Raw genomic sequence first — 26305 nt, forward strand, 5'->3', positions numbered from 1 at the left:
AATTTCTCATAGCATTTGTCATATTCTTAGTGTCAGAGAATATTCAACCAACCAAAAAAAAAATAAGGAAAAAACTGAATTCAGACCTTGTACAATATTGGAAATGCTTTTGACATCCAAGTATAAACAGCTATGCTATTATTATAAAAAAAAAAACTTTGTTTCAGCATTTCTGAAGAGGTGCAAAGTTGGCTACAGTATCTTTCTTGAAGCAGTATTATGGCCTTAGCTGCCAATGCGCCATAAAAAACCAAATCAAATCAAATCAAAATCAAATCTTGAAGCAGTCATAATCAGTTGATGTCTAAAAGACAATCTAAACAGAAATCCACAGACAGAAAAATGTTAGGTATTAGTGTTTAAAAGTGTAATGTATTGGTTAACGTTCCTGTGGTTATATTTTAAATATAAAATGCATATTTTTTTAGTGAAATTTAATTTCTAGTGCATTGTGGCCTTTAATAAACCTACTGATTTTTCTGAAAAATCTCCTGTTTTCCTCCTTTTTTTTGGGAAGAATTCTTTCTTTTTACAAATACCCAATTTCCAACTTTTTAAAAATGAAAAGTGCATTTTCTGTTGTTGCTTTCTTTTGAGCAGGATCACTATTATAAATAGGCAGAAAAATGTGAGTCTGTGGCAGTATAAAATGAATTTAGGTTTGAGTGATTCGATAGTTAATGCAAAGTGAAAAACAGAGAATAATAACACTTGTTGAAGTCAGGAATAACTGAGCAGTGTGCATATGCATACAAACACTAGTTTTAATGACAGGAAGTTTGTAACTGACATTTGAGCAATATGTAATATTTTTGCTTTTGTGACGTTTGTGTTTAATGGCATAAAATTGAATACTTTTCTAATGGCATTAAAAGAAGGTACTAGTGTATTTTTTTTTTATTTTTATTTATTTATTTTTTTTTTTTTTTGTATGTTTTTATATATGGTAGGCACCCAATTTTTCTCTTTCTGACATGATCTTCAAAATTTAGAAAAAGCAAACTTCATTGTTTTCCATTTTTAAAAAATATGTATGTATTTAATTTTTATGTCAGAACATTGCACACTATTTATAAAAATTTACCATGCTGTAGTATCCCTTTATAAATATAAAATATCTATGTAAATAAATTTACATTTTTGTTACATTTACAAGTTCCTTCGTTTTTCAGATTATTTAGAATTTTGATTAGTGAGAACAAGTGTATTTACCAACCATTATGGTTAATCTGCTCTACTGTATATGGGAATGACCTTTCTTTGTAACATGGATTTCAATAGATGTCAGCTATACACCTAACCTGTATAATCAGAATCTTTTATTTAACTTACTCAGTAGTTTCCCCCCCCAAAAAAAAAACTAATGACCTTTTTTTTTTCACTTCCTTAGAAAACTACAGTAAACCCCTTACTAATCTGGTTACAGTTAATCCAGATGTCGATAATCCTGATCGAAATATGAAAAATTCTGTTCACAGTTGAGTACTTTGAAAGACACAGAATTTAGGAAAGCAGATGAGTCACTTTGACTGCATGCTGATTGACTGCACAGAGAAACAAAACATATATTACATTGTTTTGCGTGTTGTTCAGTACCATTGTTGACTCTGAGTCGGACAGATGTTATTGCTTATATCACTTCATTTGCATACTTCTTAATACGTATATATTACATAAGTTAACATATTTCAGTGTTCTCTCCAGAAAATTTTGCCAGCTGGGTGGCATTATGAAGTAGCCGGTGGGGAAGTGCAATGTTATAAAATTTCCTGTTATTTATAAATGTGACTTAAGCGATACAGAGCAAAAATTAATTGCATAATTTAACATTATATGCTCCTGTCGCATTGACCTCGCTCACAGTATGTTCCAATTTTAATATTGATCGAGATCAGTGAGCAGTACCGTACAGTACCACAAGAATTGCGTTAAATTTTAGCTGGGTGGTCAGTTAAATTCACTAGGTGGTGTGCCCATTCAATAGGTCCTTGGGAGAACACTGTATTTTATATAATTATGGGTTCTAAAGAATTTAAAAGTGTAATTAAAAGAAAATATATTACTCTAACTATCAATAACAAGCTCAAAGTGAACAACTTGAAAATGGTGTTCCTGGAAAAAATTTGCTGAAGAATGTGGTATTGGCCAACAGATGTGTCAGATATTAAAAAACAAAAAGAGCCTCTCATATAGCATTAGCATTAGTAGAGGCATTTGATGCAAGAAAGCAAGCTTATGCAGCATCAGCCAAAAAAAAAAATAAAGTAAAATAAATAAATAACAAATAACCACTTCCACTTCACCCCTCTGTTCGTTCGAAATATCTGTCCAGCTGAGCCTTAAACTTATTTAGGCTATCAACTTCCACGACAAGGGATGGAAGTCTGTTCCACCTAACAACCACCCGCTGGCTAAAGGCAAATTTCCGCACATCTATCCTACATCTGTCTTTCCTCAATTTGAACTTATGCCCTCTCAGGTGATTATTCTGAGCAAGAGGAAGAATCCCATCAGCATTGAGCATGCTCAAACCATTCAAGGCTTTGTACACCTCTATCAGATCACCTCGCTGGTGCCTAGTCTCCAGACATTGTAATTCGCAAAACTTAAGCCTTTCTTCGTAAGAGCACCCCCTTTGTTCCATTCACTAATCTTGTTGCTCTTCTCTGTACTTGTTCCAGCAGCTCTACATCCTTCTTGAAATGAGGCCTCCAGGCCTGTATACAGTACTCTAGGTGTGGCCTGACCATTGCCTTATACAAGGGAATAATCACCTCCTTATCCCTGCTAGAAAAGTTCCTATATATCTTTGACAATACACCATGAGCTACTCTTGCAGCCCGTCTGCACTGCTCAGAGAACTTCATATCTGCCTGCACAACCACCCCCAGGTCCCTTTCATTCTCTACCACTGTCAGTGTAGTACCACAGAGTTGATACGTTGCTCTGGGGCATGTAGAGCAGTGAACACCAGAGTGGAAAAGAGCAAGAAGTTTTCAGCACTTATTTGTGTCAATGCAGATGGAACTCATCGGCTAAAGTCTGTTGTGGTCAGCAAGGCTAAGAATCCAAGGGCATTAAAAGTCTGTATGTGATATTGCCTGTTGTCTACTACAACTCGCAAAATGCTTGGTACCCGAAGTCAAGAGGTACCACAAAGAAGTGTTGAAATTTTCAGATTACCAGATTAAAGCACTTCTAATCTTTGACACTGCCTCCACACATCCAGATGTTTAGAATATGTGCATTAAGGATGGTAAAATAAAGTGCTTGGCTTTGCTGCCAAATACAATTGCCTTAATACAGCCCATGTACCAAGGTGGTATTATGACTTGCAAGAGGCTCTACAAGCACAAGTTCTTTGATGAGGTGATGGTGGTGTTTGAAGACTGAATGGATGAAGATAATGACACAAGAGGAAGACAAACACTGGAAAATATCAAATCATACAATATCAAGTCTGCTATCTTCAACTGGGCCAATGCATGGAGGGATACTAAAAAGGAAACTTTAGTGATTGGCTGGAAAAAACTTGCAAAATAGAGATGGTGATATCGACATAAAGGGATTAGAGCCAGAAGACTTTTAGACTGTGTTGAGGGCAGCTGGAGAGACTGAAATAAACCAAAAAAAAAAAAAAAAAAATATATATATATATATCCAATATTTTAAATTAAATAAAATAAAACATAAGCCAGTAGTATGGCAAAAACTGTAGAGCGAAAATTAACATAAAAATAACCCAAATAAACAATCGAACGAAAAGAAAGAATAGATATAAATAGTAGCCCAGAAACCCTAGTATAATTTCGATCTTTAAATCCAATTAACAAAAACTATACAAAATTTAGGATAATGCCAATTAGTTATCAATTTAGCGGTACCCCCCCGAGAGGTACCAGTTCCGAAAGACGTGAAATATCACCAAAAGAGGGTTAAAGGAACTACCAAACGATAACAAATTTTTTGCCATACTACTGGCTTATGTTTTATTTTATTTAATTTAAAATATTGGATGTATTTCAGCTTCATATGGAGGAATTGCATGTCGCTGCCTCTAATGAATGCTTAATTATTTATTCATTTCATTATAATTTAACTTTATTTAATATAATTCAATGATAGTATATATATATATATATATATATATATATATATCCGAGATTGGCTTGAACTGGAAGAAGGAAATCCTGGATTTTATCTTCTGACAGAGGAAGAAATTGCTGCAGATGTTATTAAGGATTCTTTTATGAAAGAAGAATCGGATAATGACTTAGATGAATTACAAGAATCTACAATTAAGAAGAAACTTCTTAGATCTACAAGCAATGGCATTGGTGCAGTAATCAATTATGTGGACTCTTTAACAAATCAAAAATTGGGGAGGTATTATGAACACCTAAGAACTGTGAGGAAGATCCTAATTAAAGAACATCAGCAGAGGTCTGTTCAGACAGAACTTGATGGTTTCTTCAAACCTGCATTGTTACATTCAAAAACAAGTATAACTTCTGAGTCTTCTATTGATGGATAAATGTATTGTCTTTTTATAGATTTAAATAAAGGCTCTACAGCAGGGGTTCTTAAACTGGTGCTCTTCAAAAAATTAATTTTGCTTATGACCAATCCTAAAATGGGTGCTCGCGAGCACCTTTGCTTAAGCTAAAAAATTTATGTATAAATTTTTGTATTTAAAAAAGGTGCTTCCTATTTCTCAACTTTCTGGATATTCACAAAAATCTATGCCAATCTTCACTAGAAAATCCTTTTTTTTTTTTTTTTCACCCGACGCCTCAAATTCTGTGAAATAGCTTAGGATTGTATAATAATGTTGAAGAATTCTGTAGTTTACAGTGGACACAGAACTCGACTTGAACAGAAAACATGTAAGCAACTGCCAGATAGATTTACTTTCTTCCTATCAAGAATCTCCGTAAATATGCTTATTAATTAAGCCGTACAAAATAGGCTTATAATAATAAAAAATTCTGTAAGAGATACTCTTCAACCTTCTTGGAAAGAAAAACTAAAAACTTTCGTTTTGCCTCTGTTGCATTCATGACGTATGATGCAAACTTGATATTAAAAATACACTGTTATCGATTTCTCTTGGAAATATTCAATTTAGTAAGAAAAATTTCTACAAAATACTTTGTTGAGAGTACAATCACTGATGCTGTAGTGTCGCTACAGACCAAGGATACTGCCTCATGTGATTATTAATTTCTGGTTTGAACATGTTTCTTCTGGGTTTCGCTCAGTTGTGCTGCTGCAATAGGTACCATATATGTATGGTGCTGACTTTAAAGTTGATGAAAGTATTATAGTAAGAAATCTTTTGATTTTGTGTGCAAATGCGTAAATGTATTTTCTTTTAACAGATTTAACTAAAGTTACTAAACCCTTTCAAAATGGATAAATTTTTATAAAGAAACTGAAACAAACATGATGAGGAAAAATTATGCATTAACACTACCTTTGCAGTCATTTGATTCTTAGAAATGCAAAGAAACAAAAAATCGAAAAGTATGCATTTCAATCCTCTTGGGAATAAGATTATTTGATAATAGATAATAGTAGTGCAATTGATGTTTATGTCGGGCAACTGATGCTTATTATGTCAGGCATGTTTGGCTGGCTATCGGAAGTCGAATTGTGAAAGACATTATCAAACATGCCATAGGGATTTTTATGAAGCTTTTCCCAAATTTAGTGATATTAGTAAAGCTAAACTTCAAGAAGAAAAAAAAGAAACTGAAAGACAGAAAAATATTTTAAATCTAGGTCAAGTTAATAGTAGTAAAGTGTTAGCAAATGAAGTTTCATTTATTTTATGAAATATAATTGCAAAGAATTCATTGCCTTACACTAGTGGTGAAATAATAAAAAATTGGGTAGTGTCATCATTAGAAGTGCTAATAGCAGAAAAACAAAAAGCTACCTTGATTAGCTCCTCCAAAAATATTCCTTTGAGTAATGATACAGTTTCAAATTGAGTTCATAAAGTGGCAGATGTAATGTTCAATGAATTATTACGCAGAATTGAAAGTTGTGTATTTTTTTCACTGGCACTTGATGAGTCGACTGATGTTGGTTTGTTGTTTAATGGCACAAGGGCTTCTAAAGCCATATTGTGCCTTTGACTGATGTTTCGGGCATATCACAACTCAGTGCTTTGTTTGTTTGTTTGATTCAACAGATGGCAGCTGTGAAGAAGATTTTTTGGCTACTTTTCTGCTTACTGGTCATACAACTGGAAAACATGTATATGATGCACTTATGAAATTCCTCACAGTGCACAAAATTGATCTGAGTAAAATCAGTTGTTACCAATGGTGTACCTTCCATGACAGGTAAAAACAAAGGCCTTATTCCTTACCTTAATAGAGATGAAAAGATACCTAATTTTGTGCATTATCACTGTTTGTGTTCATGAATGAAGATTCAAAAAAGAAAGATCAAAAAGAAATTATTGGATGTCTTGAAGTCATTGTTAAAGTCATTAACTGTTTTATTGGTAAATCCCTAAATAAGCAACTTCTAAAATTATTTTTGGAAGATCTTCAAGCACTGCATTCTGATCTTAATTCTCATACAGAGGTTCATTGGCTCAGTCATGAAAAGGTGCTCTCCAGATTTTGGGAGGTGTTTGAAGTAAAAGCTTTTCTAATAGCAAGCAATAAAGAAAACCTTTTTAATGAAATTTTTACTGAAGATTTCAAGATTACACTTTAATTCATGATTGATGTCTTCAGCCATTTAAATGAGTTAAATTTGAGGCTACAGGAAAAAGATAAATTTGTGGTAGTTTTATATGAGGAGATTATTGCATTTGAGAAAAAATTCAAGTGTTTCAGAATCAAGTTTTAAAAGGAAATTTGCTTCATTTTCTCCTACTCTTAAAAAATGTCTGGAGGAAACTGCCGGGAGTGCCTACCATTTGTAATGAATGTAATCAAAGAACTTATTGACCAATTCCAAGGAAGATTTGAATACTTGAAAGAACACCTCCCAAAATTTGAATTAATGATAAATTACAGAAATTTTAAATCATTAACTTGAAACAAATTTTCAATCAAAATGAAATAGTACCTGCTAAGTTAGAACTTGTTGATATGCAGTCATCTTTAGCTTTGAAATGTCTTTTCCAACACAAAACTATTTTAAAATTCTGGGGTTCTTCCGACTGCAAAAAAATTTCCTTTATTACAAAGAGAGGTGTTCAAAGTACTTTATGTTTGGATCAATATACACATGTGAAAGTGCTTTTTCATTAATGAACAATATCAAAAACAAAAAAAGGACAAGATTATTGACATCACATTTGAAAGAAAATTTGCGATTATCTCTTCATAATGGCGAAATTAATTTCAAAGGTTTGGCCTCATCTCTTCAAAGTCAAGGTTCACACCGATAAGGTAATAAATATTAGCACCCAAAAATTTTAATTGAGAAATGTAATTGTTGTATGAGTAATATGGCTAAAAATTAATTAAAAAAACGGATTTTTAATTTTTAAGCAAGAAAATTTATATTTTAATATATGGTGCTCGCATGTATTGTAAACTGCAAAATCTTGCTCGCTTAAAGCAAAAGGTTAAGAATCCCTGCTCCACAGTGATATTTTTTTATTAACCGTTAAAGCTTCATTAAATTATATCTGATCAAGTTTAGAACTTTGTCAGATATAATTTGTGTGTGTGTGTGTGTGTGTGTGTGTGTGTGTGTGTGTGTGTGTGTGTGTGTGTGTGTGTGTGTGTGTGTGTGTGTGTGTGTGTGTGTGTGTGTTTTAGTTTTAACAATTGTTTTGAATGTAAATTGTCCCAGGATGAATGTCATTAGCATTACTTAAGCACAACAGTTAAAGGATTAAGATTTAGTAGAAAACACCAGCACTGTAGAACTTTGAAATGTAAGTTCATTCATCAGTGGCAATAATACAGCTTTTGAAAAGTAGAGAACACTTGTTGATTAACCTAAGTACAAACAGAATGGCTAATTTAGAGATAAATTTCTGAGACAAGAGCATTCATATTATCATCCAGGTCACCCCTGATAGGCTGACTGGCTCAATTGATAAAGATAAGGTATATAGTTTAAAAGATACTGGGTCTCCTAGGTGGGGGCACAGAAGATTCAGTATTAGCAGTTATTGAACAAGATTAACCAGTCAAGGGGATGATGATCCTGCCTCTGTTCTTGTTGAATAGTGAATGGTAATGGGGAATAATGTTGACTTTACTAGTTGGTTAAAATAAAGGCATTATCTGTCACACTTGTATTGTCTAATCTGCTGTGTTTTGAGTGTTCTTCAACTTATGACTTTAAACAAAAAAGAGATCGCCCTGTGTAAAACTTATCACAGCTACAGTTCACTTTATAGACTTTGGATTGGGGTAAGGATTGCTGCATTTAAGTCTGTTCCAAATTCTTTCTGCCTCAAAAAGTTTTGTTATTGCCACTGATGAGGGAAAGAGTTTTTCAAAATGTTTGGATTTGTTTTGGAATAAATTAATTATGGAATAAATAAATAATTTATTTCATAATTAATTTATTTATTTATTCCTTAGTTATGGAATAAATTAATTAATTAATGAATCATTAAATGAAGTGTTTGTTTAAAATTTTTAATACCTGTTTATCTATTTATGTCCTTCAGCTCCTACATTGTAATCTTGCTACCCCATTCCTATAGGAATATGTCTTTGTACTAATGACTAACCTTTTGTTCTTTACTGCACCATTCCAGTAGATTCACTTCCTTCTTTCCTTCCTTTCTGAAATGTGGTCTTAAAACGTGTAATACTCTTGTTGCAGCCTAACCAGTACTCTCTAAAGTGGAATAGTTGCCTCTGTTTCTGACAGCAGAATTCCTATATATCATCGATAAAACATGAACTGTTGAAGAATTTCACATTAGGTTGCACAGTTACCTTAATTATTTTTCTTTATAAACTACTTGAAGTATATTGCTTTCCAAGTAATAACCTGGGATAACTGCAACCTAAATAAAAACTTAATCATTATGAATTGTTAGAAGAGAGGAGACAAGGTAAATAGGCTCAGAAAGTTTTGTGTACTTATGTAAGTTGCCTTCCACATAGTTTTTTATGCACAAATTTTGATGCACAAAAAGTTTATAAAGTTCATACAGAGGGTATATGTGGGACTATAATGTTAGAGCCTTACAAAAAGATAAATGACTTTGTAAAAGTTTCTTTTGTGCCATTTCCTAATATCTTATCAGATTAGTTAAATTATTTCTACCCATCCTAGTTATTTAATTAGATTAATTAGATTTTATACCAGTGTACCTTTAAGTAGACTGGTTTAAAATCTAATTTAACATCTGATCTCAAGTGTGTTAAAAGCTTTTTGTTTGTATAATTATTTTATATTTGTAACTACCAATAATTATATTCCAGTAAATACCAACATGTAATAATAGCTGTAATAATGATAAATGGATGGAAGTCAAGAGAAGAATAAATTTTGGATGGATAGCATTCAGGAAATATAGTCACATACTGAAGAGCAATATCCCAGTTTGTCTGAAACGTAAAATAATGAACCAGTGTATACTCCCCACCATGACTTATGGAAGTGAAACTTGGGCACTCACCAAAAGAATGGAAGAGAAGCTGAGAACTACACAGCGAAGGGAACGAATCATATTGGGCATCAGACTGTTAGATAAGAAGAGAAACACATGGATTAGGCAACAAACTCAAGTAAAGGACATTCTTATCAAAACTAAAGAACTAAAATGGTCTTGGGCAGGACACATAGCTCGAAGACATGATGACAGATGGACTAAGAAAATAACAGAATGGTATCCAAGAGGAGCTAGAAGAAAACCTGGAAGACAAAGGCGGAGATGGATAGATGAAATTCATGAGTTTGTGGCTAGTAAATGGATGGCCAGTGCTCAAAACAGAAGGAACTGGAAAGTTGCTGGAGAGGCCTTCATCCTGCAGTGGATTGAAAATGGCTGATGATGATGAAATACCAACATGACTCCAAATATGTCTTTCTAATAACTGAAGTAATATTTCTCCATCCTCTGCCTAAGAATTTACACAAATCAGGCACAGCCTTTAAAAGTAGGCAGATCCATCAAACTAGGATATATATATATTTTTTTGTTTCTAGCATTATACTACTGTGTTAGAATTAAATTTTATATATATATATATATATATATATATATTCAATAATGAAATAAATCCCCAGAAAGGTTTGAATGTATATGTTGTTTTGTGTATTTGTCTGTTGTATATAAATATACTGGATGATTCTGAAAGGTCTGCCAAAGTTGGGGAGTAGGTTCTACTCACCAAAATGATGAAAGAAAAGTTATATGACCATAGGTCCAGAAATGTTTCCCTTCCAGAATACAGCCGTTTTGCTGTTCTTGGTAGTGATGTTATCAGCTGTGTTGTTCAACTGATTTTTGTTTCATCTCATTACTGTTTTCATATGGACATGAATCATTATTCAAATGCTGAAATGATGGTCATAACATTTAATGTATGGTAATGGCAGGGAAACTAGGTGTCTCTATCAGAGAACATTCTCAGAATGGTTGGATCCTGACAGGAAAACATTTGAGGCCGTTGACCATTGATCATGTGTTGATCTTCACCTCTTTCATTGGTTTTCGTAATAATGAAGCACAGTTTACCAGGAGTGGTATTTTCAGTTTCATAACACAGGGTAAAGGAAAACCTGTATGGGATCATTCAGTCTTAACATTTGGACCAGTATTGTTGGTGACTATTTGATTAGATCTCATATACTGCCACATAGACTTGGTAGACATATTTACAGATTTTTTTACAGATGAGAGCATTAATGTGATTTATGAATGGCAGAACAAAATTTCAATGTTACTTCTCATAAAATGCTTAACAGCTATAATCTTGGCCATTAGATAAGTTAAGACAGACTAACTGTGTGGCCTTCATGTTCACAGATTTGAATCCCATGAATTTTTGCTTGTGGGTGGGTATGGAGACACTTAAAGCTCTAGTCTATTCATTTCCAGTTAGCAGTGAAGAACGTCTTTGTGGGTGCATTTTGAATGGATATCTCACACACACAGAGGAATGATCTGTTAATTTTAAGCATCTCTGAGTTAATTTGAAGATATATTTATCTTTGTGAGCATGTCTTCACATAAATGGACTTGGCAAGGAAACGTTTACAGACCTATGTCCATTGTAAAATTCCCTTTAAATGTATATTTAAATATTTTCTTTGTACCCATTCAGAAGTTAAAAATGTAAATTAATTGATATTTAGTTTAATTATAATTTGAGAATATATTCTAAAAGTATTATATCTGTAATCATTGTTCATGTTGTTAGATGCTCATACAATAGCATAGCATATCATGTACAGGTAGTTCTCGACTTTACGAGTTAATTCGTTCCTAGCGTGCGCTCGTAAAGCGAGAACTCGTCAAGCGGGAATTTATTTCCCATAGACATAAGGTTAAAAATAGGGGTTACATTCTCAACAATGAAATTAGCTAGCTAATTAGTTTATGTTTAAACAATAATTGATTTGTAGAAAGAAATGAAAAAGCTTGTAAAATCAAGCAAATTATAATAAAAGAGAAATTATTTACAACTTAAATGTTAAAGAATGATTATTCTTCAACATCATCGACTAAATGCACACTCGTTGATCATTTATTATTGGCTTGGCACTTGTTGGTTTGTTTCACAAGGAGTCGTCTTCCTTAAAAATGTTTCAAGAGGCATTTGTTTCCAAGATAATCTTCTCTTTTAATTATAAATTTCACGATTGCATGCATAAGCAATTTTTAATGGCGCACAAGTTGCAACTAACACAATTCGCGATGAGTAACAAGTTTACGAAGCTTAAAAAAAGGGAATGAAGAGAAGATTCTGAAAATTTATTCATGTTTTTTATACGATTGAAGATTTCAGTAAAGGAGAAGCACATTTCACCGTAATAACGTAAAAAACCACAAAATTCCAGCTATCGGTATTTTCGAAAATGGGAGAAGATCGAGTTTACTACCCATTTATAATTGCTTGCAGTAACAGAAAAGCCCAATAAACCGGAAAGTGTAAATTGTTTTTATTGTTTTATGGTCGTGACCTCCAGAAATGTGCTTTAGAAAAATATCATAAAGGCATTTAAAATTGATTCTTATAACGATGAAAGTGTAGTGCATTTTAATGATTTGAATTGGTAACTAATACAATTTACAAACCACGCTTACGACCTTTTATATGGCCTTAAGGTCACGCTTGTGACCTTAAAAATGACATTTTAGAGAGATAAATAGCTTAGTTATACAGCGAAAATTTCAACTTCCAAGATCTTGAAACGAATTACCAAAAAAACAATGTGTTATTGGGTTCACATTACGATATTTTAATGATACGTTGCTGTCTCTGGAACTGATTAATATCATAAAGCGGGCTACACTGTATTGTATAGCTACGCATGTGGTTTGGAATGTGGTATTTATTAATGTTTAGCATTCATTTTTTGCAATTAATGTTCATATTTTCGATTTTGTTGATTTGATACTTGGGAAAAAAAACTCGTAAACCTTGGAACTCCTAAAGCGAGAACTGCCTGTATTCCAATTATGACATCTGTGTGAGCTCTACGATTAATTTCAGTTAAAGCTCAGTATTGCTAATCCTTGAAAACTAAGTTTCTGTATTAGCTCTGTAACTTACTTTGTTTATGTGAAAACAAAATGGCTGCAATACTCAGAAGTGTAGGAGCACACATGATCATTTACATAATGTCCACGAAGTAGTAATAACTTAAAAAGCATGTGATGACAGCTGTTGTTAGAAACAGGAGGCAAAAGGAAATGGAGTTTGAAGAAGAAAATGTGGGGCTTGTAGAGTGAGAAGGGAAGAGAGGCAGTCTCTTTGAAATTATTGAGCAGAGTATTTTCATAGGCAGGAAATAAGGGTATTTTTTGTAGACTGCTGCCTGCTTCATTTTAATTTGTCACAAAGTTGCTGGGGGTAAAGAAAAATGGAAACAGAAGTTTTATTGCTATATATATATATATATATATATATATACTAAATAGATACGTTATAGTGTAAAGTTAATATCTATTTACCTAATTACATGTAATACGTGTATGGCTAAGTATATTGGACAAACAGGAGGTGAATTACATATTAGAATTAATGGGCACAGATCCCATATTAATAATTTTGTTAATAAAAATGACATTGAACTGCAGCACTTCCAAACACATAGTTTCGATAATATTTCTATTACTATATTAGATATTGAACATAGGCACAGCATTAGATTACAACGTGAAAACTGCAATATTCTTAAATATAAAACCCTGTACCCTTATGGTCTCAATAGTTTGTTTAATGGACGTAATTATAATATTGGTAGTTTAGATACTTGTGTTTATAAACTTTTTCATATGGCTAATAGATCCCAGCCTAAATTGCCACGTAGTAAGATGAGAAACAAAGTTTTTAACAATACTGGTACTGGCATTCAAATGCGCACTAAGCATACTTTAGGAAAATTTACCGACATGCTGGATACTTGGGATAAAAATGTTATAAATATTAAACTCATACATGATATCTTATTCGGCCTCAAGCATAGCAAGTTAAAAGCCTTAGAAAAAATTAACCAGACATATTCACATCGTAACCAGCATCTTGACCACTTACTTAGGGATATTTTTAAATATCGTCTATGTAATAAACCTGTTATCCATAACATCTATATCAATATTAAATTCAGTAACATTATATTTGACTACTTACCGTTAAAGGAGATATTAAATAAACATGTTAGCAGTTTTCCACTCAGTAATAGGAATATAGTAACTAGGTTTAGTTACAATAAACCTTTTGGGCTTACTGCTTGTAATTATAAGCAGCTAGCCTGCAACTTAGATAATGTCTACCAGGATGCTATTTGCTACTGCCACTTACCACAATACCATGATTTCGTTGACTTACATCATGGGCATGTAATTACTGGTAATCTTAACCTGGTTCCTCACCAGGAATTGAGATCTATTCTTTCCTACGGTTTTAAATACAGACCTAACACTAGCCTTAATGCTAATCTTATAACCAAACTAATACATTCTGACCTTATGCATTTTTGCCTTAAATTGGCCTATAAGTTTAATTTACCACTAGAGGCCTTCTATAATTGGCTAGTTCTTACTAATAGCGATTTTAAACAACATATATTTAGTATGCTTTTACATAGGAAGCATCATACCATTAGAGATAGCAAAAGATATAATATGCAGTTAATCAAACGACATTTAAAGGAGTTACAGGATATATTTATCATAACAACTATAGATAAGGCCGCTAATAATTACAGTTTCATCTGCAAAAAATTCTATGCCACACTATTATACAATGAACTACATAGCAGTGCTACATATACTAAATCTAACTGTAACCTTGGTACTATTACCAAAAAGCTACTGGCTATACAAAAAAGGTTAAAAATTAGTAACTATAATACTAATTTTCCGTATTTGTATGGTATTCCCAAGTTTCACATATCGCCTATTAGTTTCAGATTTATTACATCTTGTAGAAATAGCTACTCAAAAGTCCCACATAGTAAGCTAGTTGAATTGCTCAGCATGATTTTCAAGGCTATAGATTCCTCCAGAATTATTAATAACAATAGACCTATTTTAACCTTTATAAAGAACAATATGAATAGCATCAAACATATAAATACATATGATTTCAAAAATTTATTTACTAGCATCCCACATGATAGTCTAAAATTGGTGTTAAATAATTATTTTACAGAATATAGCCAAATTTTACCCTGCCAACGTAATTATTGGGATAACTTGATTAATCTTTGTATTTCCAACAGCTATATTTATAATGGTAGTAATATTTTCATACAGCATGCTGGCATTGCCATGGGGGCGAGTAGCTCGTGTCTCATCGCCAACTTATATCTGCATCATTTTGAAAACAACTTTGTTAAAGATATCCATATGTTCAGATATATTGATGACCTAATTGTGTTCAACAATACTAGCTTTCTTACAGAAGCGGTTAAACACTACCCGCAGGAGTTGGTTCTAGAAGTCACTAACAACGGTGACCCTTTTAAAGTAGCATATCTGGACATAGATATTCAGATTAATAATAATACACTATCTACCAAGCTATTTGACAAACGCAAAGAATTCAATTTCAAAACTATAGACTTAACCCGTTGGGGTACTAATATCTCTGTACGTATACTTAAAAACATTATAGTGACACAAACTATCAGAAGAGTATATATTTGTAATAATAAAAGTGATGTTATATATGCGCTTATCGATCTTAAGCATAAATTATTGGATAACGGTTTCCCATATAATTTCATTTTGAAACATATGAGTACTGCTTTATCCATAGCACTAAAAAAGTACCACGATAATTTAAACCAGTTGGAAATTATCGAAAATATTAGGCAGGCAGTTTATTAAACTGTTATATACATTTTGGATATTGCCGTGGTCTTAATGTAATCATTATTGTTTTTTAATATAGGGTATAGATATAGCGAGTGGTGTACTAATTAGCCTTTGTATATACATGTACATACTAGGGACTGCTGTTTTGAACTCGCTATATATAGCTTACGCCTTAGAAAAGTGGTACCTATATGGGTTCTTTACAGTAGGAATGAATTCTATATTATACTAGGATTTCTCTTCTACATCTGAGTATTATTGGTTTTGTTTTCTCTATTATAGAGGGCGCTATTATGCTTTTGTTCATCCAAAAACACCGGCTAATTCTTGACAAATCTTAGGTGGCGCATGACGCTTTGTAGTTATATAAGTCTAGTGAGGTTGCTGCAGGCGTTTTGTTTTTCCCGCCTTGGGCTACGGTAAAGTATGCTTGGTAGATTCCTTACGGGGTTTTTACCATGTCCCCTCTTTTGTTCTCTAAGTATTACTGACAATCCGACCTTATCTGACAGGTTCCGTCTTTCGTTCTCTTAGCATTACTGACAATTTGACTTTATCTGACATTATTTATGTCCTACTTAAAGTAAACTTTATTAGGAATTAGCCATTCCGTTTTTTCCTTTTTCTTTTTCTTCTTTTTCTTTTTATTCGATTGATATATTTTTACAGGCCTTTACTACCTAACCAGGATCCCTACTTTTAGGGTCGGGAAGTTACGCTCCCGGTTAATATCCGATGTACTATCGATAAATTGACCTTTTCTTTCTTTTTGCTTTTAGCTTTCCTCTTGCCTTATTTTTCATACCTCGCGAACTATTAGAGTAATTCGAGGGGGAGTGAGGTACTATTGCTCTACTATACATTTTTCCGTTCTCCTTCGGTTAGCTTTATTAGCTATTTTCTGCAAAATTTTATGCTAAATTGTGTTCAGCAAAATTTTAATAATTACTCAGTTGTGCTTATAATGTGGTAGCGATCGGTCGGGCTAAATATTATCCAGCCTGTATCATTTATAAATTGTTGTTATGTATTACGGTACGACACTTGTTGTTTTGGCATTCTAGACTTACATTTGTCTCAAATCTTACGTTAATGTTATACTAAATTATTCCACATTTCCACTATTATATTATTTTGGCGTTAGTATACAGGCAGATGATAACAGAAACCGATGGCTCAGTCTAGCATGGGTTGGTTATTTTGTAAGGGTTTAGCCCTCGACAAAGTTCCTTGCAAAATAATTTTCCTGTGTTGGGCTTATTATTTTATTATTTTATTAATTTACTTAATATGATTTATATTTTGGTTTTCATGTATACTGGAGATATGGCAGGACTATGGCTATATGGATTTTCAAACTTTAAAGATATTAACTTTACACTATAACGTATCTATTTAGTATATACATAACGTCCGATGTAATGTTCGATCGTTTGATGGCATTAATTGGGTGTTCTATATATTACACTTTAACTATAATTTTACATCTTTACAACCTAAACTCAGTAATTTTATATATGCTTTATATATATATATATATATATATATTTTTTTTTTTTTTTTTTTTATAGGAATGTGTAATTGCCTATGGATATATCTGTTCAGTTTGGTAATTGATTTAAATTAATGCAAAGTTAGTTTGGACTGTGAAATTTGTTAATTGGCAATGAGGACTAATCTAAACCAATTAAACTTTATGAGAAGTTTGTTGTTCTAGCTATGATGTTTAAAGTGCCATATTCATAAATTTCTAAGGGCAAAGAAAAGGAAATCTTAAATAAAGGTAACACAACCCTAAAATTCATGCAGTGCAAATATCACAAAGTATATGCTGTGTAAGGTAAGGTTAGGCATTCTTCCATCATGCAGTATGATTGATGACTTTTGAGGTTATGATGAACATCATGGCGAGATCCAATATTCCTTACATTTTGAGGATACAGCTCTAAAACGGTGTTCGCAGGCTGGCCGCTAGTTAGTACACCGGACCGAACCTATTGGTAACTCTCTAGGAGGCTTCAGGATCAGCTAGTGTATAATCTTGCTACCTCTACTCTGCCAGATAGTGACTGGAGGGAGTCCGAGTAGTGTGTATGCGGGGAGCATTGTCGAGGCCACTTTATGTCAAGGATCTGGGTATATTCTTACCAAGTATATGCCATATCCAAAAATTTCATTACTTCATACAGCATGTCCCACTCACTTTTTTTTACTATTGAATACACCATGAATTGTCAAACTAATAGAGCAAGCTTATCTGCGAAGAGATCTAAACCTCCCAAGCACTTCCTAATTCATTTCACAAATATACGTGGTCTCAATTCTAATCTCAACAATGGCCATTTCCACTTGCAGTCTGCCAAACCCCATGTACTTTTTCTGACAGAATCTCAGTTATCGGTTGATTCAACTATTGCTCATCTCAGATGCCCAAATTATTCGCTGTATAATTCCTTTCGCCTCAAAGGTGGTACTTGTGCATATGTCCATTCTGATATTCCCGGTCAGAGACTTGGCAATTTGGAATCTCCTCTCTTTGATCTTCTCTGGCTTAAAATCTCTCTCTACCTCATTGTGTCAAATTCATCTGTTATCTCTACCGTTCTCCCAACTCCGCTTATCACTTGGAGCTCTTTGACTTCCTCTCTTTGCAACTTGACTTTCTCCAGTCCAACTTTCCTAACAGTGAGGTAATTTTCCTTGGTGATTTTAATGTTTACAACTCCAGCTGGCTTCCGTTCTCTAGTCACACTGACCCAGCTGGTCGAGATGCTGAGGCTTTTGCAATTACTAATGACCTTGCACAGATCGTTCATTTACCTACAAGAATATCGGACAATCCTAATCATACAGCCAATATGCTTGATCTTTTTCTCACAAACAACCCTTCTAAGTACACGGTCAAAGTGAGAGGTCCTTTAGGCACTTCAGATCACAACTTGGTGATTGTCTCTTCTCCAATGGAACCTTTATCTCGTGGCTATTCCCAACCTCGTGTTGTTTGGCATTACAAGAATGCAAAATGGGATGACCTGCGAGACTTCTTTTCCTTGGTTGGATTACTGTTTCAAAACTTCTGATGTCAATGTTTGCTCAGATCGTGTCACTGAAATTATTCTTGCAGGAATGGAATCCTTTATTCCACACTCCACTTTAAAATCTCGTCCTTTATCTAAACCTTGGTTTTCCAATAAATGTGCTAAGGCTGTTCAAGAGAAGAATGTTGCATATCATAATTGGCTTGTTTCTAATTCTTCAGTTTCCTTTTCTGCCTACACCAAAGCTCGCAACAATTGTAAAGCAGTTATTAATCAGTCCAACAGGCTAAGAGTAGAAAATTGCCCTAATGGTAGCCGAGCATTCTGGTCTCTTGCCAAAGCTATTGGCCGCAACTTTTGCCCACCTCTGTCCAAAATAGATGGTTCTGTTGTCACTTCAGCCAAGGATGACCTGCTAGCATCCCATTTTTCTTCTAGCTCGTGTTAATTATCTTGGTAAAACACCTTCCACTATTCCCAACACGCTCCATTCAATGCCTCCTGTGGTCTTCCGTCAAAAGGATATCAGAAGGATTTTGATGAATCTTGATGAATCTAAGAGAGCTCCAGGTCCTGATGGTATTTCTCCACTTGTTCTCAAAACCTGTGCTCCTGAACTTATTCCTATTCTTTGCCGCCTTTTTTCACTTTCTTATTCCAAAGGTGTTTTTCCTTCTGCTTGGAAATTTGCTCATATCCAGCCAGTTCCTAAAAAGGGTGACAAATCTCTCCCATCCAATTATCGTCCCATTGCAATTACTTTTACTCTTTCTAAAGTAATGGAGAAATCAATTAACCGCCAACTCTTAAACTACCTAGAAACCTTCCGTCTGATCAACGATCGCCAGTATGGATTCCGTCAGTGTCAATCCACTGGTGATATTCTGGCTTATGTTACCCATTTATGGACTAATTCAATGGAAAGGTTTGGTGAAACGCAAATAGTTGCTCTTGACATCTCAAAGGCTTTTGATCGTGTTTGGCATAAAGGTCTTCTAAACAAGCTTCCATCTTATGGTTTGCCAACTGTTTTTAGTAATTGGTTATCCAGTTTTCTCTCTGATCGCTCACTGAGGGTGATGGTAGATGGCTCTCTGTCTTCTAACTTCTCCACTAATGCCAGTATCCCCCATGGTTCAGTTCTTTCCCCCACTCTTTTCCTCTTGTATAATAATGACCTTCTTCCATTGACTGGAAATCCTATCCATAGTTTTGCTGATGATAGCACATTGCATTCCACTTTCCATTTTGAGAAACCTTGTCCTGCTCAATCGGCTTCAACTTCTCGAAAATCTGCTACCAATTCCTTAAATGCCAATCTTCAGGTAATTCTCCAGTAGGGCAATGACAACCTAGTTGATTTCAACCCTTCTAAAACTCAGTCTTGTCTTATATCTCTCAAAAAGGATTCTTCTGCTCCTATGCTTATCTTTAGTGACACTCCAATTTCTAGACAAAATGATATATTTCTTTTGGGTATTACCCTGACTTCTAATCTATCTTGGCACAAGCACATTACAAATATTGCTTCCTCTGCATCTAAAAAATTTGGTTTTCTCTTTCGCTCTCGGCGTTACTTTTCTTCCAAACAGCTGCTCACTCTGTATAAATCGCAACTCCACCCTGCCATGGAATATTGTTCCCACATCTGGGGTGGTGCCCCCAAAACCTCTCTCAGGCTTCTTGATTCCATTCAGAAGAGGGCAGTTAGGTTAATTAATGATTCATCTCTAACAGAGTCTCTCGACTCGCTTTCTCATAGACGTACTGTTTCTGCTGCATGCCTCTTCTACAGATACTTCCATGCGCACTGTTCTTCTGAATTGGCTTCTATAATTCCCGCTCTCTCTTTCAAAACAGTCCGAACACGTGCTGCCACCAGCCAACATCCATTTACTGTCCAACTTCAAACCCACAGAACCAACTTTTCATCTTCCTCATTTAATCATTCAACTGCTGTTTTTTGGAACAACCTTCCTTCATACTTATTTCCTGAAAATTACAATCTACAGAAGTTCAAGTGCAATGTCAACAAATATTTTCTTTCATCTTCTCAACCTCCAACCCAAGCACAGTACTAAGTACTATAGGTTCTAATATCTCTCGTGTTTGGAGTTTACATAAAAAAAAAAAAAAAAAAAAAAAGTGAAGTGTAAAATGAAGACTTAAAAGAATTTTTAACAGCCGGCTAATTGTATTGCATTTATAATTGGATCTATACGTTGGCAAAAGCTGGCTCTGGAAAGTTGAAACTTTTAATACCTTTTTAGGACATTGATTTCAACTGAGCAAGTTTACAGTTATGTTTAATTTTTTATTACTTTGCCATGTAATTTATTTTTATTTACTCAACATTAATAAGTCACTAACTTGGAAATTGTTGGAAACCCATATGCAATTTTTAAAATATTATATTTTAAAAGGAATATTATATATTATATTTTATACAGGGAATTAGTTATTGCTGCATGGTCTGTATTACTTGGATATTGCTTATGCTTTCTAAAGTAAGTATAAACTGTCATCCTTTCGTTCTACTCCAGTTCCTTTTGTTGCTCAGCATTCAATTTAACCTTCCTCAGGGTTCAGTCAATAAGTCCATTTGTTCATTAGAGTTAGCAGCAATAGATGTACAAGGTTCTGCTCGAGGTCTAACTCTTCCATTCTAGGCTTCTATTTCTTTGGTCTTTGCTAATGGTGAATTTAAGTTCTTTATCTTATGCTTAAATATGGCACATCTGGTCTTCTCTGATCTTTTTAGAACAAAGCTGTGGTAGACTAATTCTTATACAAATCAGTATACAACTGTGTACTCATGATCTGTAGCATGTTTACAAATTTAGATGTTGAATTGTAGACTTCTGAGTGATGGAACAAAATCTTGGGAGTGCTATAGTGAGCAGTTCTTTCTGAGAAAATTCTATGAGAAAAGTCTCCTTAATAAAATCATATGAATCTGACTTCATCAATTATTATATCTCAAGATATCAGACATGAAGATCATTCAAAACATTACAATGTTGATTAGTTTTTGCTGCGTGGTCTGCAGAGTCATGAAGTTTCTTATAAATTTTTCTGGTTATTGTGCAAGATAACTTTATTCGTTAAATAGTTTTAATTCAGATGGCGATACCATGAAGTTTAAATCAGTTATGAATTAAGAAAAGGAAATTATGTAATGAGCAAGATAATTTAGCTCACTTTTGCTGAGTAGATCTATTCTAGTTAGAATCAAAGATAAAGTTCAACACATTAAGTTTTTATTAAAGTAGGACCAACTTGTTTACTGGTTTTTATAAAATATTTTCTATTATGTATAAAAATCAAAAAACTTAAATAATATTTAAGAATATTCCAGAAAGGTGTAAAAATTTATGAATGTGGTCAAACATTGTTGAAGATTCTTGAATATTCTAGAAAGTGGGACTATTGTTTCAATATTATAGAATTCAATAATATAAATTGAGGAATAAGAGCTGTAACTTATAAAATCGAAAGATTTTATAAGTTACAGCTCTGAAAGACTTTTTAAGAGTGGAAAAATATACTGTGGACAGATGAATCCAAATTTGAAATTTTTGGATCCAAGTGTAGAGTTAATGTGAGACAATCAACTGAAGCAAAAATGGTGACACATTGTTTAGTTCCTACAGTTAAACATGGTAGTTCTGTCATAATCTGTGGTTGCTTTGGTTTTCTGGAGTGGGCGACATTGTCAGAATTGAAGCAATTCTAAGAAAAGAAGGCTATAAAAACTTTCTTGAACATAATGCAGTATCCACTGGACTTCAGCTTTGTGGAAGAAATTTTATACAACAAGACAATGACCTAAAGCATGGCTCTAGGATGTGCAGCTACTTCTAGCAACTAAACAACTGGAGGGGGTATTGCAAATTATTATGATGTGGCCACCTCAATTGCCTATCTTAAATGCAATAGAGCTTTTATGAGATAATCTAGACATTGAAGTCTGCCCATCTTCACAAAATTTATGGGGAACCTTGCAAATCTCTTGGAATAATGTTAGTCAAGACACTATTATAAAATTAATCACTAGAATGCTACATCTGTGTAAGGCAGTGATAAAATCTCATGGAGGATATTTTGAAAAATTGCTATAGATGTTAATGCTAATCATTTCAGTATATTTTTGCTGTAAATTTTTCAATGTTAAAAAAAAAAAAAATCTGAAAATACTTTGTAGGTTTTTTAAAATTTTTTTTATTAAACCTTACATGGTCATAGCTAATGAAAACGGTTGTCATATGCTGTGATTCCAAACTTTTAGACTGGAGTTTATTCCATACTAACTTTTTTTCATTGTTTTGGTGTGTAGAACTTGCTTCCTAACTTTGACCATATGTTTTTGGAATCATCTTGCATGCATATGCGCATGCACGCGTACACACATTGTTTTATGTTTGATGTATTTTAATATTTTTATATTGTTGATAGAAATTATGTAGAATTGATGACAGATTTACCCTGGTCCAAGCAGTCTTCTGAGAATGTGGACATCAATAAATCAAGGTAATTACTATGTAGAAATATATATATTGTCACTGTTATTTTTATTTGTGTAAAAAAGCAATACAGTACTAAACAAGAACCATCAGGGAAAAATGGGATAGCCTAATATATGTTAATAGAACTTGGCAGTGAAAGTAAGACTTTTAAAACTGATTTAAAAACTAACTTAAAAAAATCTATGGATGTGAATTTGTCACCTGAAACTTTTAACATTTTTTCTTTTAATCTGTTGATCAAAACATTCATGAAATTGAACATTTTTCATTTGGTTTCCCCCCATTTTTCTGGCTGTGGCCATGGGATAAGGTATGGTGACCACCAGTATGCTGCACCTTGTGAGATGGAATCCATATGCTGCCACAAAATATACTTAATCTGTTGTTAACTGTGGTGATATGTTGGCTGCCAAAAAAAAAATAAAATCTACAAAGAAAATATAAACTCTTCTAGCTAGCTGTGTTGGGGTTGTATCAAAGTATAAAAAAAAATTTTTTTTTATTTAATCTTTATTTTTTTAAACAGCTCAGGTTTATAAATTCTATTAAATTAAATTAGTTTATTCTATTTTTCATGATGATTTAAATTATATTCAGTATAATTTTAAACTGAATTTTTCAAATTAGTAAAAGTTCGGGTTCAGGATTTATTTCAATGCAAATATTGAAATAAAATTCCGAACCTTTACTAATTTGTTGTGGTGGGCCAATGTAGCCCAGTACTCAGTACTAAGGGTTAAATATACACATAAATTTTATGTATTCAGTCAGAAGGTTCTCCTTCCACATACTGATCGGCTATTCATTTTAACTCAATTTGTTATTCACCATTCAGCACAAAGTTGCTGAGTCCACCTGCTATCTGATGAGAGGAACCATGATCCTTGATGTCATGCTGGCATCTGAGTTTTTAGTCAAGTGGTAGATTTGCCTCCTTTGGTAATGTTATTCAAATTAAAAAAGAAATGAGTAACTTTAGGTTGATTCATGAATAACAATATCATTTCTAAAGTAAGCATAAACCTTGTCTAATTTGAATAACGTTATCTTTTGGTATGGGGGAAGCAAAGCACCCCTAAGAAAGAAAGGAATAGAATGCAAAGAAGCTTATTAATATTGAGTATTTCCCTTCTGTTTCACTTCTAGCACTGACATTACTATTATATGATAAAAATATTTGCATCTTTACATTTCAATTTTATTTAAGTGACGCATTCACTGTATTAAAAATTAAGTGACTTTAAAAAAATGGTAAAAAAGGAAGCAAGATTTAATTTGCTTGCCATAATGATGTAAAATCAGTGAAGTGATAGAATATACTATGATGTTCCATGTAGCTCATTTATTGAACTACATGGAACATCATTGTGTGCAGTAAAATTAAAAAAAAAAAGGGTGTGAAGAGGCTGTTGTATCTATCAAATTGCCAAATTCCCTCAGGATAAAAATTAGCATTAGTAGTGCTGGAAAATAATGCAGGGAAACATCACCCAAAAATAAATTACCATATCATCTGTCCATCCTCTCTAATAATTTGTCTAATCTTTCTTTAAATTTATTTAAAATACTCATTTCCATGACACCAGACAGCAGTTTTTTCTAACAATGAATTACTCTCTGCCTGAAAACAAATTTTTATCACAGCTATTCTGCAGTCATCCTTCAGTTTAAATTAGTTTCTTTATTTGTGTCATCTGAGAAAGAACAAGGATGCCATCAGTATTTAGTTTACCCAGTCCATTTAAAAATCTTAAACACTTCAATAGCTCCTTAAACTGCTTATAGGCGAATAATTTCCAGATGCTACAATTTGCAGAACTGAAGTCTTTCTTGATAAGGGTATCCTTATGTTTTTGTTTCTTTCGGCACATATTCCAACAGATCCATGTAGTTCCTAAAATGTGGCTTCCAAATCTGTATACTATACTCAACATGCTGCCTAACCATTGCCCTATATCAGTGGTGTGCAAACTGTGAGGCGCAACCCCTCTGGGGGATGCAGGAGAAATTAAAGGGGTCGCGGAAGTTTTTAAATAAATTTATTTTTTGTGTACATAAAAGCTAAAAACCTGTTGTTAAAATTACTTTTTCAATAATGTAGGTGTAGAGATCTTGCTACTTGAACTAAGTCTGAGATACGAATGAACCCAACTGCCTACCACTTTGAGAATACGCCTTAATTTGCTCACTGGATATGGACACACACAAAGCCAGACTAGTGCGACTGATTTTGTTAATAGCGATAATATTGACATTTTACAATTTAGAGATATCATTGCCTCCCACCTAACAATGCTAATTAAGAATTTTTCCAATTACTCAAACCCTTACGGTAAAACTTTAGCCCTTAATTCGTGCTTCCTACAGCACAAATTCTCAAATTGCCTGTACTGTATTGCCTAAAGGCCAGAGGTGCAAATGTGCAGTAGCAGTGTATATATATATATATATATATATATACATAGCAAGTGTGTGTATATATATAGCATGCAAGCTTTATTCTGCATCGTAATTCGGTGCATTCTTGCTGCAATAAAAATTATTCAGTTATGCATGGAGAAAAGTACGATTTGAAAAGTCGTACCATTCCTCTGTCCAGAGACACAGTCTCACGACGTATTGCAGTTATTGCGGACAACATAAAATTCAATTTATTAAATCGATTGAGAGAAAGTTCAATTTTTGCAATACAGTTAGGTGAATCCACAGATATTTCAGACTTTGTCCAATTTATGGTATGTCAGATAATCTACAAGATTTTTAATGTTATAAATATTTTCTTTCAAACAAATAATCTAATGTGGAACAACTGTGTTGTGATTTGTACTGATGGCTGCATTAAATAAAGGTTTAAAAGGCAAAGTAAAGGAAATTGCTCCAAATACAGTTTTTAATCATTGCATTATACATAGGGAAGCATTAGTAGCAAAGGAAATGCAAACTGATTTGCACAAAGTTTTGAAAGATGCTGTAAGTGTGATCAACTTTGTTGAAAGTAGAAGCTTAAACAGCAGGCTTTTCACTGTAATGAAATGGGATCCGCTTATGAAACGCTTCTTTTATATGCGAAAGTGAGGTGATTGTCCAGTGGTAAAATGTTGTGACTTCTTTTTGGCTTCAAACATGAAGTTTATTGTTTTTATCAGAAACAGATCAGAACCTTGCTCAATTGTTTACAAATCAAAAATGGCTTGGAAAACTTAGCTACCTTGTTGATATATTTGAAAAACTTAATGATTTAAATT

The 26305-nt window shown here is 33.4% G+C and overlaps 1 protein-coding gene across 1 annotated transcript in view; it reads left to right on the plus strand.

The window, feature by feature from the left end:
- Positions 1-26305, plus strand: part of LOC150082637 (lon protease homolog 2, peroxisomal-like) — a 285321-nt gene that overhangs the window by 146616 nt on the left and 112400 nt on the right. Inside the window, exon 9 of the mRNA XM_090377560.1 lies at positions 22990-23064. Within this exon, the coding sequence (XP_090233686.1) occupies positions 22990-23064 (75 nt within the window). The remainder of the gene's footprint in view (positions 1-22989; positions 23065-26305) is intronic.

The sequence above is a fragment of the Mastigoproctus giganteus genome, chromosome 7 (genome assembly GCF_048544385.1).
Source record: "Mastigoproctus giganteus isolate SK-2022 chromosome 7, ASM4854438v1, whole genome shotgun sequence".
In the NCBI taxonomy this organism is placed as follows: Eukaryota; Metazoa; Arthropoda; class Arachnida; order Uropygi; family Thelyphonidae; genus Mastigoproctus; species Mastigoproctus giganteus.